The sequence below is a fragment of the Sander vitreus genome, chromosome 12 (assembly GCF_031162955.1).
Source record: "Sander vitreus isolate 19-12246 chromosome 12, sanVit1, whole genome shotgun sequence".
Lineage (NCBI taxonomy): Eukaryota > Metazoa > Chordata > Actinopteri > Perciformes > Percidae > Sander > Sander vitreus.
This window is the reverse complement of record NC_135866.1, coordinates 14,664,529-14,677,829: the sequence shown is the minus strand read 5'-3', so window position 1 is coordinate 14,677,829 and position 13,301 is coordinate 14,664,529. Positions and strand designations below refer to the sequence as shown.

Here is a 13,301-nt window from a genome sequence, read left to right as displayed (position 1 = left end):
ATAAGCACTGTTAATGGTTCACCGATGACTGAAATATATAAGAGACATCTAACTGATGCATTCTTCAGGACAATAATGATTATTTACTCTCCCAGGCAAACCTAATCAAGTCTTGTTTGGGACATTTAAATCACAAAATTGGTACTACATCATATAAATGTGATGTATAAAGATAATTAAATGTGTAGCAACTAACCTTCTTCAAACCCTTAACTAAAATCCTATTCATACAGTAGAAAGACACCAATATATAATTTATATTAATTGCATAAAACTATAATTATTTATCAGATCATATATATATATATATATATATATATATATATATTAATAATAATATATAATAATATAATATATCAATTAATAAATTGAGCGGTCCTACCTGACACAAATATCTTGAAGACCAGCTTATCCCCTCCGGCTTCACATGTATACTCTCCAGCATCGCTCTTCTCCACTCTTTCAATCACCAGTTGACGAGTATTGTCTTTTACTTCTGAGTATGTTGTCCTACTGGATATCAACAACTTTCCGTCTTTATACCATTTCACCTCTGTCTTGCTATCTGAAACATTGCAACTAAGAGTGGCTTTCTGGGAGAGAGTAGCTTTCACCTCCTTCTGGACTGACTCCTTGTTGGAGAAGGCAGCTACGGCTTGAGTTTCTGAGAAAAAGATAAGGTAAAGACATTTAAATCATATATTAATATCTGTGATGTGCAGTCAAATGTTGAATAGTACTACAAAATCATCACACAATCTTACCTTTTATCTTGACCTGGAATGTGACTTTGTCTGCTGCTGTCTCACAGGAATAATGTCCTTCGTCACTTTTCTTGGCATTCTTGATGATGAGTTTCCTTTGAGTCCCTTTGGAGATGAAGGCAGTTCTTTGGTCCTCAGTGATCTCCACTTGATCTCTTCTCCACACAACGACCGCGCTGGCAGGAGATACCTCACAGCTCAGCTCAAGATCTCCTTTAAGGGACGATGACATTCCCATGGTACCTCTGGCTTTGTTTAGAAACTTGGCAGGTTCATCTTAGAGAAAAAGAGAGTAATTGAGTGATGACTTTTTAAATCAATTATTTATCAATGTCTTTTTTTTAATTCATACAATTAAAATGTGCTACCGCATTAGTGTACTTGTAAAATCTTTGTGACATTCATTAAAATCCCTTTGGAAATATAAATATTTATGTTTGTTATCAGAGCAGTTCATGTGTGGAGTTAATTGGGGTAGCAACACAGGAGTTGACTACATGATGACAGATAGCTCTTTCCTCTATTTGATGGCTCATAAGCATATGTTCGCAGCCATCAGAGTAGGTCACATTTCAGTATATCAAATGGTCTGCATGTTGGCTTAAGGCACTACTTGTGCACTACTACACTGAGCCCAGTTCCCTTTACGCAATCATCTTATATAACATATTGGTGATACTACCTTCAAAGGCCAACATACAATCCATGGCAGACAGATTGTTGAATTTTCTCCGGGATAAAGTTAAACTGTACTTTTTTGATGAGCGTACCTTTAAGAGTGAGTTGCAGGGACATTCTGTCATCACCTAAAACACACTCGTAGATGCCCACATCTTCCTCTGTAACATTGTGTACAATAAGGATCCTCTTGCGGTCAATGATCATATGTTCATACTTCTTTCCTATTTTCACCTCCCGCCCATTCCTCATCCACACCACCTGAGGAAACACACACAGATTGCCAAAATAGACAGTATAAAGTAAAAGCTATGGTTAAAAGAGTAATTAAATATTATGCTCAAGTAGAACTATTGTTACTCTAGTATTCAAGTAGGAGTATTTGTGCTGACAAGCACTCAAATACAAAAGTGACTCCTAGGAAGACTATTCTGGCTAACAGGAACATGAAATAGAAAATGTTGCACACTATGCTGACTGAATTCAACTCCATATGATAACCCCCTACCAACTTCAACTACAATACATCTATTCAATCCAAAGTGGGGGCCATATCTTCTTTGTCAAAGACTGCCAATGGAAAAGAGGGACAAAACTAACTAAAATGGAATATAATTCTCGCATTTTTGGTAGTTGAGTACAATGCTTAATCAAAAAGCAGATTTTAGAGTAGGCTCAAAATAGCACAGAAAAAATGTACTCAATTACAGAAATGATAGCACTTGTATTCTATCCCTATATACTTTTAAAGTTAAAGGTGCATTAAAAGAATATGTGCATGCTAAAAGTAAAGATGTATATGATGTATGTTCCCATCACAAACCTGTGCATCGTAATCTGACACCTCAGCAGTCAGCTGAGCAGTGGCTTGGGCACTGCAGATCATCACCTCCAGCAGATCTGACTTGTTGGTGAACCTAACAGAAGGAGCTAAAAATACACTTTTCATGTAAGAAGGCATTATTGATTTGCTTCTCGCAAACAAATACAGTAAATACAAATGGCATTCAATTACAAAAATGTAAGAAAGTTTTAATACAGAAAAACAAATGTACTACAATTTATTTATATGATTTAGAGCATTTTTCTCTCCTGATAGTTTATCTGGCTATGAGTGCCTACCCTTCACAGATAGAATGCAACTACTTTGCGAGCCTCCACCCACAAACTTGACCTCAGTTCCATTCATTTCCATGGTCACGACACGGATGAGCAGAGTGTGCGTGTTCTTGGATCTGGTGATGAGGTAGTCGGTTCCACTGCGCAGAAGGCGGCCGTTTAGAGACCAGTAGCCGGAACAAACAGCAGACAGCTCCACGGAGATAGAGAACTCCTCACCAGAGATTGCAGTACTGTTCATTAGGCCTTTCCTGATTTCAGCACTGGGTTCTGGGGACAACAGGCAAACCAGACATGAGAAAAGTACACTTGAATGCATACAACAGCAGCACATAGCCATGAATGACAAATATCACAGAGAGATCAGTCTTACCGAGGTAGAAGCTTCCAGGCACCTCCAGGTAGGGACTCTGGCCAAAGGCATTCATAGCAGAGATACGGAACTGGTAGGTGGCTTCTTCTGTGAAGTCGCAGACGGTGATCTCTGTTGAAACTATGGTTACCCCAGCATTGCACCTCTGCCATGTCTGAGTGCCAATCTTCCTTTTCTCCACAATGTAGCCCTTGATGGGCACAGGGCGGTCGCTGTCAGGAGGAGACCACTGAATGGTGATGGATGAGTCAGTCTTGTTCTGCACCACAGCATCGACTGGGGGATCGGGAGGATGCTTCCTTGCAGCTAGAGCAGAAAGAGTGATGATCATGCTGTTTATATAATCAGATGTGCATTAAGTGATTATAGTAAATCAAAAGAAAGATAATAGGAAATAGGAAAAATGTTTTTTTACTTTCATTTAGGGCAATTATTCTTGTCAGTTAGGATAACACTTTGTTTACCAGTGTAATAACTGTGATGCTGTATAAAGTCATAGGGAAGTTGTAGCTGTACAACGAAGGACACTGGGGGTCACACATTAAGCGATCGGATCAGGTTTCAAACAAGTCCACTTGAACCCATTTTTGTTTTTAAACACAAGACAAGCTAGATTCAGGACCCACCAAAGCCATATAGCACAAGTTAAAAATCCTGTTTTGCAACAATCCATTTTCCAACCATCCAAAACATGTGCATAGGCTGTACATATCCTGAAGAGCACCAACGTTTCATGAGATTCTTTTATTATTTAGAGGGGAAAATGATCAAATGAAGATGCTCACACCTAAAATGTCAACTGTAATTGTCCATGTTTTTTAAAAACTCATATATCAAAGTACTGCTTTTTATTCCTCTGTTACATTAATAAATGTTGTTATTTGGCAAACACTGTAAATCCAACAACCTTTGTAGTAGTGTTTGTAATCGCAGGGTTATTTTAGAGTTAGGTAATTTCCATGCTTACATTACATGTTTTGTGCTGACATTACATTTTTTCTAACCGAAAAATAAATAAAATAATAAAACAGTAAAAAGAACAATAAGAGAATGCAAGACAATTAAGGTAATTACCAAAAAGTATGTATATATATATATATATATTAGAGCTGTCAATCGATTAAAAAAATTAATCTAATTAATTACATACTCTGTGATTAATTCATCTAAATTAATCGCATACATCATTTTTGCCCGGTGCCTTAACCGATACTTTTTAAGAAAGTAAAAAACAAAGAAAAAAATAGAAGGGCACTAAACAACAGTCGGCAACATTAAAGAATGGCTTGTTTATTGCTAGGCCATATGGTCAAAATTAAATGATTTAATAATAATGTAATAACTATAACAATAACTTATTTCACTAGTGAATTGCTGTTGAATGAGAAAACAACCACCAGATGGGAAAAGGGCATTTAACAACAACTTTGAATGCACCACGAGACTGTAGGTTACCAGTTTCATTGAACGCACCGTCTGTGTTTTTCCTACAACGGCAGCTGCAGATTGTTACATCCCGGTGTTGAGGTTGAATCCTCTACAGTAAAATACAGTCACACTTTACACCGTTTACCGTTAGCTGTCAGCATTGTAACCGTGTTTAATCCAACTACTAGCTAGTGGTAGGCAAACGTTAGCTGCTGTTGAGTGTAGTGTTAACTAGCATCACATGCAGCGATGTTTCTGTTGCCTGTAACGTCTGTTTCAGAGCATCCGAGAGAAGCGCAGACATATCAGTGGCACCGAAATGAGGCGCCGAAATCCGCGTTGCTATTCAGTCTGGTAGATACATGTCGTGAAGGCACCTGTGCCGTATTAGCACCGGATTTCGGTACCCAACCCTATTCAGGAAGAAGATTTTTATAAGTAAATGATCCAGGCAGCGCATTCTCGTCTCCCTCCTTCATTTTACAGTTGAATGGTGGCTAGAACGGCTCCGGGTCAAAGTTCAATATGGAATGGATTAATCTACGTTATTTTTTTTAATGCGTTATTTTTTCTCAGATTAATTAATCGAAATGAACGCGTTAACATATATATATAGTAATGTAATGAAGTCTGTTCAGTTAAACTTTTTGTTATTTAAACATTAATTACCACATGTTAAGCCATCTTGCATAGGTAGGTCAAAACAAATACAATAAATCTGAATTTGACCCGAGTGTCATCCTCACCAGTGACAGAGAATCGAGTGGAAGTCTTGCAGTCTCCAGCCACAAAGGCCACTTCTCCTGAGTCACCTGCCTGGCAATCTCTAATTGTGAGTGTGTACTGTCTGAGCACGCAGCCAATCGAAATACGGGAATCTTCCTTCAGCTTCTCGCCATTGCGGGTCCAGTAAACATCCGGGAAGGGATGCTCCAGCTCCACACAGAAGATGACAGTGTCACTGACAGGAACTACTGTCCTCCGGGGAAGCTTCTTAGTAATGTTGCCTGGGATATGAGAGGAAGTAAACGTTACATAAAAAAACACATTCAATAGCATTGTAGACACATTGACTAGCTGTTCTTAATTTCCCAATTTTTTTAGCAGCATTTTAAGCAGGTCATATTAATTACTCTTGATAATATAATATATAATATGACATTATAATGCCTGCACATAAAATCTACCAAGAAATAAAGACAGAAAAAAAGTCTCAACCATACCCAGGACAGTGAGCTCAGCCACAGTGCGACTGCCCTCTTTCATCTCGCAGATATAGACACCATCGTCGTTGGTTGTGACATTATGTATGGTGAGACGACGCAGGGTGCCTTCCTGCTCCATGTAATATTTGGTGCTTTGCTCCAGCCGTGTTTCCTCCATGAACCAGTTGGCCAGGGTGGCACTAACAGGAACCTCACACATCAGGGTGGCTGATGTTTTCTCTTGTACCTCCACATCCTGCAGCTTCCTTCTGAATGGCACCTTAGGCTCTGACACAATGAAAAATAACAGAATCTTTAAGTTACGCAGCTAAATTGATGGTGTTGCATATGTCAGTCTATCAAATACAAAAGGCAGCATATAGCCTACTTTAAAATCAACCATATTTAAAACTTTCTACATTTATTCCCCTGTGATCTCTAGTTCAGGCTAGTGTGATCTTAAAATCAAGTCGGATAACTAAAAACTGATGTGTGTATTTTCTTGAGCACCCAAGATTTGAGACTTAAGGTTATTCAATGATAGTTTCACTAGTCAAAAGCTTTTACAGAGGAAGTTGTGGAAAAAAATATTTGGCAATACAGCTAGTGAAATAAAAGCTTTTCGGTAGTCAACTGTGAAACTTTGGTTGTTAAGACCAAGGTTTGACAGTTGTAGCTATGTAATATAAATGTAATATTTACATTTAACTATTTACAATATGTCCTTTACATTGCAAAGGACAAAGTACACATTACTTAGAGAATATCAAGTTGCTCAAAAACACTGGAGGGAATCAAATTTCTCAAACCTTAGCTTATAATTTAGTCACAGGCTTTCATAACACACATTACATATGAAACATGAACAACTCTCAACAGTTATTTATTTAGTCCTTAGTATAAGAATGTGCTTGGCTTCCCTTTCTGCCAGGACTTATTTACTTTCTAAGTGATCTATAATAATTCAACATAACATTGTTAAATGTCACACAAAGTGCAATGTTTTTGTTTTGTTAGCAAACTTTCACTCCTTTTTCCATTTTTACTGTACTGGTCAGAAGTGACAATTTGGTGCAATTGTGTGTACTGTATTTGTTGTTTTTCTTTAGATTGAATTGTTTCTTCTTATTTCGTACTGTATTTTCTGTATTCATTGTGAAATGGATATGGTCATGCAACCACTAAGAGTTCAAAATGTATATTTTTCATTGCAAATTTGTCATTTAAATCCTGCAAACTAACAACCTGCAAGGCAAACATCAGAAGTGTCAATTTTCCTGCACCAGCAATAAACAGGTACATTAGTGGCACAGCCCTCTTTCTCGGACATACCGATATAAATCTAAAACCCTACAGTTTTGTCCCATGGGCCAATTTCTTCCCAAGGGAAGTCTCACTAACAGTGGTGCCAATTCGCTCCAGTAAGTGAGTGACCATCTTAGCATCTGTGAACTACTCATCACCAGCAGAAAATAGATGCAACACAACACCCGCCTTCAGAGGATGAGCCAGAATTCAACCGTGTTGTGAAAAGTCATACACATTTTGAGAGGTTAAAGGGTAAGTTTGATTTTTTTTCAGCCCAGACCCTATTTTCCTATGTTTTGTGTCTAAGTGACTGATGGCAACAACAGTCTTTCAAATTGGTCCAGTATTAAGCAAGATGGCGAAACAAGCTACAATGTAACGTTTATGGGCTAATGCACACCTTTAATTTGGGTCCAGAATAAGTGCTTCTTTTGCCACTGACATTATTATTATAAGTGTCTGACAACATTATGGAAAGGATCCCTACAGAGGTCGACCTTTTGTTTAAGAGTAAGATCCTTTTGGTTTAACCTGAAATCGCTATCACCAAACCTACCAGACTCCATTTAAATAAACAGCAATTTTAACAACAGGAGCTGCAATCACCACTCTGGTTTGGTTGAAATAAACACTTAATTCACCCATTTAAATGTGAAAATATGCTGGCTGTATACATGCTAAAAGTATTGTTTATTTAAATGTCTGGTGAGATTGGCGATGGTGAATTCGGAGCTGTTTCTGTTAGAACAAAAAGGATTTTACTCTTTAACAAAAAGGTCTATCTCTGTAGGGATCCCTTTTTTATGTTGTTAGACACTTAACAATCTGAGCCTGTCAGTGGCAAAAACAGCACTTTTAGTGGACGGAAATTGATGATGTGCATTTGCCCTATGAATACATTGCAGCCCAATATGTGGCTGCCGGTTACAGCGTTCTCGCTCAATACTGGACCAATTTTTAAATATTACCTTTTAAATGATGCTTTGGTACATTGATTTGGACAACACTTACAGTAGTGCAGTTTGTGAGTTTATCCTACTAAAATATAGCGTATTCCTCTGTGCCATATACCTCCATTTATATTTTAATTACACATTAAATGAACCACACTGCTGCACTGGGTAACACATTTCTTCACTGTGATGAACATAGGCACTGTAGTTTATTTTGAGTATATCCAACATACACCATCCTGGTGTTATAAATACTCAGAGGAAAAAATGCATATTCATTTTTAGCTCAATATAGTCCTGTTTCGGTTGTGTTTGCTAACAACTACAGTGACAAGCTGTCTAGGAAATTACTTAGCATCTATAGTGTATTTGTGAGCCATTTTGAAAGATGTGTCTTCAGTCGGAACCATTTGGCTTGGGGTCTTGGGTCTGAGACTAATGTTGGTTTTCATGGGATTTATTAATAATAATAAAATAATGTAATTATGTCAGCCTTGTCATTTAAACTTTGCTTGGAATATGTTGAAAATGTTAAATAGTGGTCGAGATTGACAGCCTTTATGATGTCACACGTGCTGACAGATAATGCACATCATTCATGAACATGTCTCCAATGATAGCTTACTTGTAGCAGATTCTCTTAAATGTGCATATAACATGTATCACTGTACTGTAAACATTTTCTTAAGACATGACCATCTTACCTTTGACTGTTACCAACACAGCACTGTAGGTCTGCCCAGCCATATTGGTTGCATTGCAGGTGTAGAGACCATTATCACTCTGCTTGCAGTACAGGATCTTAAGGATGAAGTTTTCAGCTTGATCCTCATAAATGACATGCCTGCGGCCCTCGCTGATGTTTGTTCCATCCTTCCTCCAGATAATGTGGGGCTTAGGGTGACCTGTCACAAAGCAGCTGAGTTTGGCATGTTTGCCTTCAGTCACTGTGCAGGTACGGGTGAACACACCTTTGGGCAGCTTTGCCAGCACAGATGCCCTCAGCTCATGTTCCAGACTCTTGGAATTCAAACCATCTGTGATGTTGGCTGTGGAGGAGGAAGAAAGAGAGGATCTGCTTTCTTCAGTGCGATAGATAGAAATGTCCTTCTTCATTTCCTCCTTGCGCTTTTGTAGGTGAGAAAGGAGGGAGGTGTTCTTGTCTGCAGCCAGGTGGTGGGAATCCTGGGCCTCTACAACAAGAGCTGCTGCAGCATGAGAACGGCCAACAGTGTTCTGGGCCCTGCAGGTGTAGGTGCCGCTGTCAAGGTTCCGCACACTTTGAATCTTTAAGGTGCTGCTGTCGCTGTCTGAAACAATCTTGATACGGTTAGTCTCCCCCATGTAGCGCCCATCTTTCTCCCAATCAAAGTTGGCCTCGGGGTAAGCTGCAACCCGGCAGTGGAAAACAACATCACCTCCCAAACCTACACGTGTAGAGGTAGGCTTAACTATGAAAACAGGGGCCCTCTGAGCCATCTCTGAGGGGAGGGCCACTTTGAGGGTAACAGCAGCATAAGCTTCCCCAATGCTGTTTTTGGCCCGGCACATGAATTGGCCACTGTCCTCCAGTGTTAATTCATAAATGGTCAGGCGGTACACATTTCCATCCTCCACAGTCTTGAAGCGTCCCCCAGATGTCAGCTTAAGCTTATCCTTTTCCCAGGTGATCAGTGGAGTTGGGCTGCCCACGATAGTGCAGCTGAGTGTGGCATCCTTACCTGCACACACTGAGAATGCCTTTGGGCGGGTGAGAAACCTAGGGACTCCACCAAACAAGTTTTGATCCATTGTTTGTTCCTGTAATCAAAGAAAAGCAGAATATTACAATACAGTACCAGGGAGGGGCTTACAAGAAATAATATGCAACATTGAACAGGACAAGTCACATTCGTTTAAGTCCTTCTAATAATTTGCATAGCTGGCAAAACAGCAGGTAATAGCTTGATATAGTTTGCTATAGCTACTAAACACCAAAGTCATTTTTCAGTAATTAATTTGGGAACAATTATGAATTATGGATAAATTGCAGTTTTTAATTGAATTTGATAAAGGTTTAGGAAAAACAAATGCCATTTCTGCTGAACTGTAACAAATATAGGCTACATATTTTGTATGTTCATAAAAGGTTGTGTCAATTATTATTATTGTATGGGCAAACAATAAATTATAAAGAAACCATGTTAAATACATCCAAACCATTGTAATATGTGGCAGTTAATGTTACGTGTAACGTTACTCTATAAATATGTTATGCTATGAAAATAGACATAAAAGGGACAGTCCAGATAGGCATATTTATGGCAGGCATTTACAGTAAGTGTCAGTCAACACAACATGTCCCTTGTCCTGGCCCTGCAGTAATTCATCAATACAAACACTTAACTTCGTGTCATACAGCAAATTCATTAGGAAGGTAGTTTAACAACACAACGGCAAACAAATTTCCCTGTAACAAGGTCAAATATAGCAGCTATGTGCCTTTCAAAGGGTGACATTTGCCAGCTTTGTCACCTCTTATGCTTGAACTGCCTGTCCCAAAAATAACCTCAGCTGTCAGAGCCCGTCTCTGTCCATTGCCATTTGTAGAAGCGAAAGAGATATCAGCTGTTTGATAACGCTTCCACTTCAGAAACATAGTTTATTTATCACAGTTTTCTATATATGCTAACTAAAATGTCTTTAAATATTATGTTGGAATTCAGTTAGGCCTAGGCCTACTCTAATTTGCGGTATATAAAACTGCGAAAACTGAAGCACACACCCTTCTAATTACAGTTAAATCGCATGCAAGCCTAACTAACTGAGACTGGAAGTTGTAACGTTAGCTAGGTTAACGTTACCTAACGTTAACTCAAAGCAGCCGTTAACGTTGACCGTCACAGGTGTGAAAATGCTCATACGAATTTAAGTAGAAATAAATAGAAAAATTGCTATAACTTCGGTCAAGTTCTCGATATTTTTAATGTAGCATCATTTTTTTTAGCCTAACATTACTTTTTTCTCCTTCAGTCTTCAGCCACTCAGGTAAAACGGGCGCTGAATCATGTGGGCTAAACCGTCAATTGGCCGTCAAGATTTCCGGATGATAGCCTAACGTTACTCCAATATCAGTGTTTAGAAGTCCCACCAAAAATCTCTTCTCTGTGCACAAATATCCTTGAAATGGTTGTAAATCCAGGATGGTGGAACATCACCCCCAGTCTCCTGCGGTGGGCGGTTGACTAGACTTATTTTTTCTTTCTTCTCCGGCACCTCAGGATGCCAAATAGCTGACGTGCCTATTTCGGCGCAGCCTCCTTTTCCAAAATAGACTTGTCATTTACTGTGGAGATAGGAGATAGGCTGTTGTAAGGTCGACAAGGAGAGCAGGCGAGCCTGGCCTCTGTGCACACTGCTGCAGGCTGCACACTAGATCGGACAGTTGAGTCATAAACAACTACACAGAATATTAGGCTACTGAGTGGAAGGTTTCAGCAGTGGTGAAAAGTAACCAAGTACATTTACTCAAGTACTGCATTAAGTACAATTTTTACTTTTACTTTACTTAAGTATTTCCATTTTACTTTATACCTTCACTCCACTACATAAAGGCTATCTGACAGCTTGTTACTTTGCACATAAGATTTTACAAACAAAACACATGATTCATTTATAAAATATGATAACCTGCGTGTTGCAGTGGTGAAAAATGACCAAACAAATTTACTCAAGAACCGTACTTAAGTACTATTTTAAGTATTCAATCACACATTTTGACTTGGGGTCACTGTGAAGTCATACTACAGACTCACAGGCAGCCAGAAATGGCAGAAAATTGTCTAATACAGGACTATCGATGACTTCAGACTCAAGTTGAGAAAAAAACAAAAAATAATTATAACTTCACTTGTACTTTTGGGTCTTTCTTGTATGTGCAAATTAGTGACATGCAAATCAATCTCTTGTCACCTCTATCTGTATCTAATGATCTTTTGGCTCATCTTACCACAGTGTGTAGTGCGAGCTGAGCTTGAGGATGAGCCAAATTAAATCTGAAGAGGCTGAATGTGAAGTTAAATTTAGCATTGGTGTTCTTTTGTCATATTTTTTACCAGTTGTGAGGTTTAACTGTTTCCATATTCTTTTACTTTTTCAGCTACACTATATCTAACACCTGTTCTGATCTGTGTACTGAATGCACAGAATTGAAATTGATATCAGTCCTCTAATTAGACTGTGGTATTTGGAAAACAAGTATATTTTACAAAATGTCAACCTTATTTTGTGTCATTTTCCTGTTTCACTAGGACTTTACCACCAAGTGGTTGTAGACTGTCATAATTTCTCAAATGTTCTAAACAAAAACAGTGCATTACTTCATATGATCATGCCCCATTGACCCTTAAGTCTTTGTGCTCACTGCTGAAATTATTCATTCATTCTGTCCATTTTCTGAGTAACCTTCCCTTTCATCTGGACAGTATTTTGTTATTATCCACATGTACGTATGTATGCAGTATGTGCTAAGCTTAAATTTCTATTGAATGTAAATGTGATTGAACTTGACCCAGAGCTTGTGACACATTGTATTCCACTGCCACCATGTTGACAGCTGCTCTACCCAGCTGGTCAGGCCCATAATTAAGTTATGACTTCATATTGTACAAACGCATAAAAATACAGTAATGCGTTCAAAATACGTCCCATGACAATCATTCAGCATGACATAGCAATCATTAGATAGCAGGGCATTTGTTTCTATTGTGCTCTACTTGATCATAGATTTAGAGACAGAATTATATGTCTTATATTTAATGCTTATAGTGTCTAGAAACAAGGGGTAACAAATCTTATCCCTTTCCTCCCTATTCTTTGGCCTCCATGGTATTTTCTTGGTCTTCCAGAGTGGGCTTTCCCCCAGTGCCAATGACTGACAGCAGCAGGTCGCCTGGACCCTGATTTAAACTCCCCGAAACTCTAGCAGACAGTAATCCACTGTTGTTGCTTGCCTCTGCTGCATTCTGTTCTGGCTACTGTGTTTGGTTTCCATGCTCCTGAAAGTGTACTGAGAAAAAGAAAAATGACAACAAATTGATAGAGAACTCTTTCATCTGTATCTGTCCCACATCCATCCAAGCATTAGTAGATCCCCAATATGTAATATAATGGGAAAATAAAAGAATACGTTATATAAACTTACATTTTAACTTACCTCCAATTGTTTTTCTCCTCAACCTTTGCTCTTTATGTGGTCTACATTTCTTGATGCCCAATCAGTTAACAGCATCAAATGACATCATGGATGGTATTTCCACAACCTTTGGTAATCGTCCAAAAGTCACTCTCAGCCAGTAGTCACCCTCTAATGGCACCTGGTGCACAATACAGCAGAGGGCAGCAGACAGGCTGCAACCATAGAGTTAAATAAAAATCCCATGTAAAACATTGCTTTGTGATGAGACAATTTTCACAGAATGGTATAGTCTCCAAT

General features: G+C 38.7%; 1 protein-coding gene across 1 annotated transcript in view; it reads right to left on the bottom strand.

Moving 5' to 3' along the window:
- obscnb (obscurin, cytoskeletal calmodulin and titin-interacting RhoGEF b) overlaps positions 1 to 9,619 on the bottom strand; it is a 53,787-nt gene extending 44,168 nt beyond the window's left edge. The window contains 9 exon segments of the mRNA XM_078264324.1: positions 383 to 664; positions 765 to 1,040; positions 1,535 to 1,703; positions 2,266 to 2,372; positions 2,565 to 2,831; positions 2,935 to 3,240; positions 5,109 to 5,369; positions 5,586 to 5,855; positions 8,533 to 9,619. Coding sequence (XP_078120450.1) covers positions 383 to 664; positions 765 to 1,040; positions 1,535 to 1,703; positions 2,266 to 2,372; positions 2,565 to 2,831; positions 2,935 to 3,240; positions 5,109 to 5,369; positions 5,586 to 5,855; positions 8,533 to 9,619 — 3,025 coding nt within the window.
- Between the last annotated feature and the right edge of the window lie 3,682 nt (positions 9,620 to 13,301).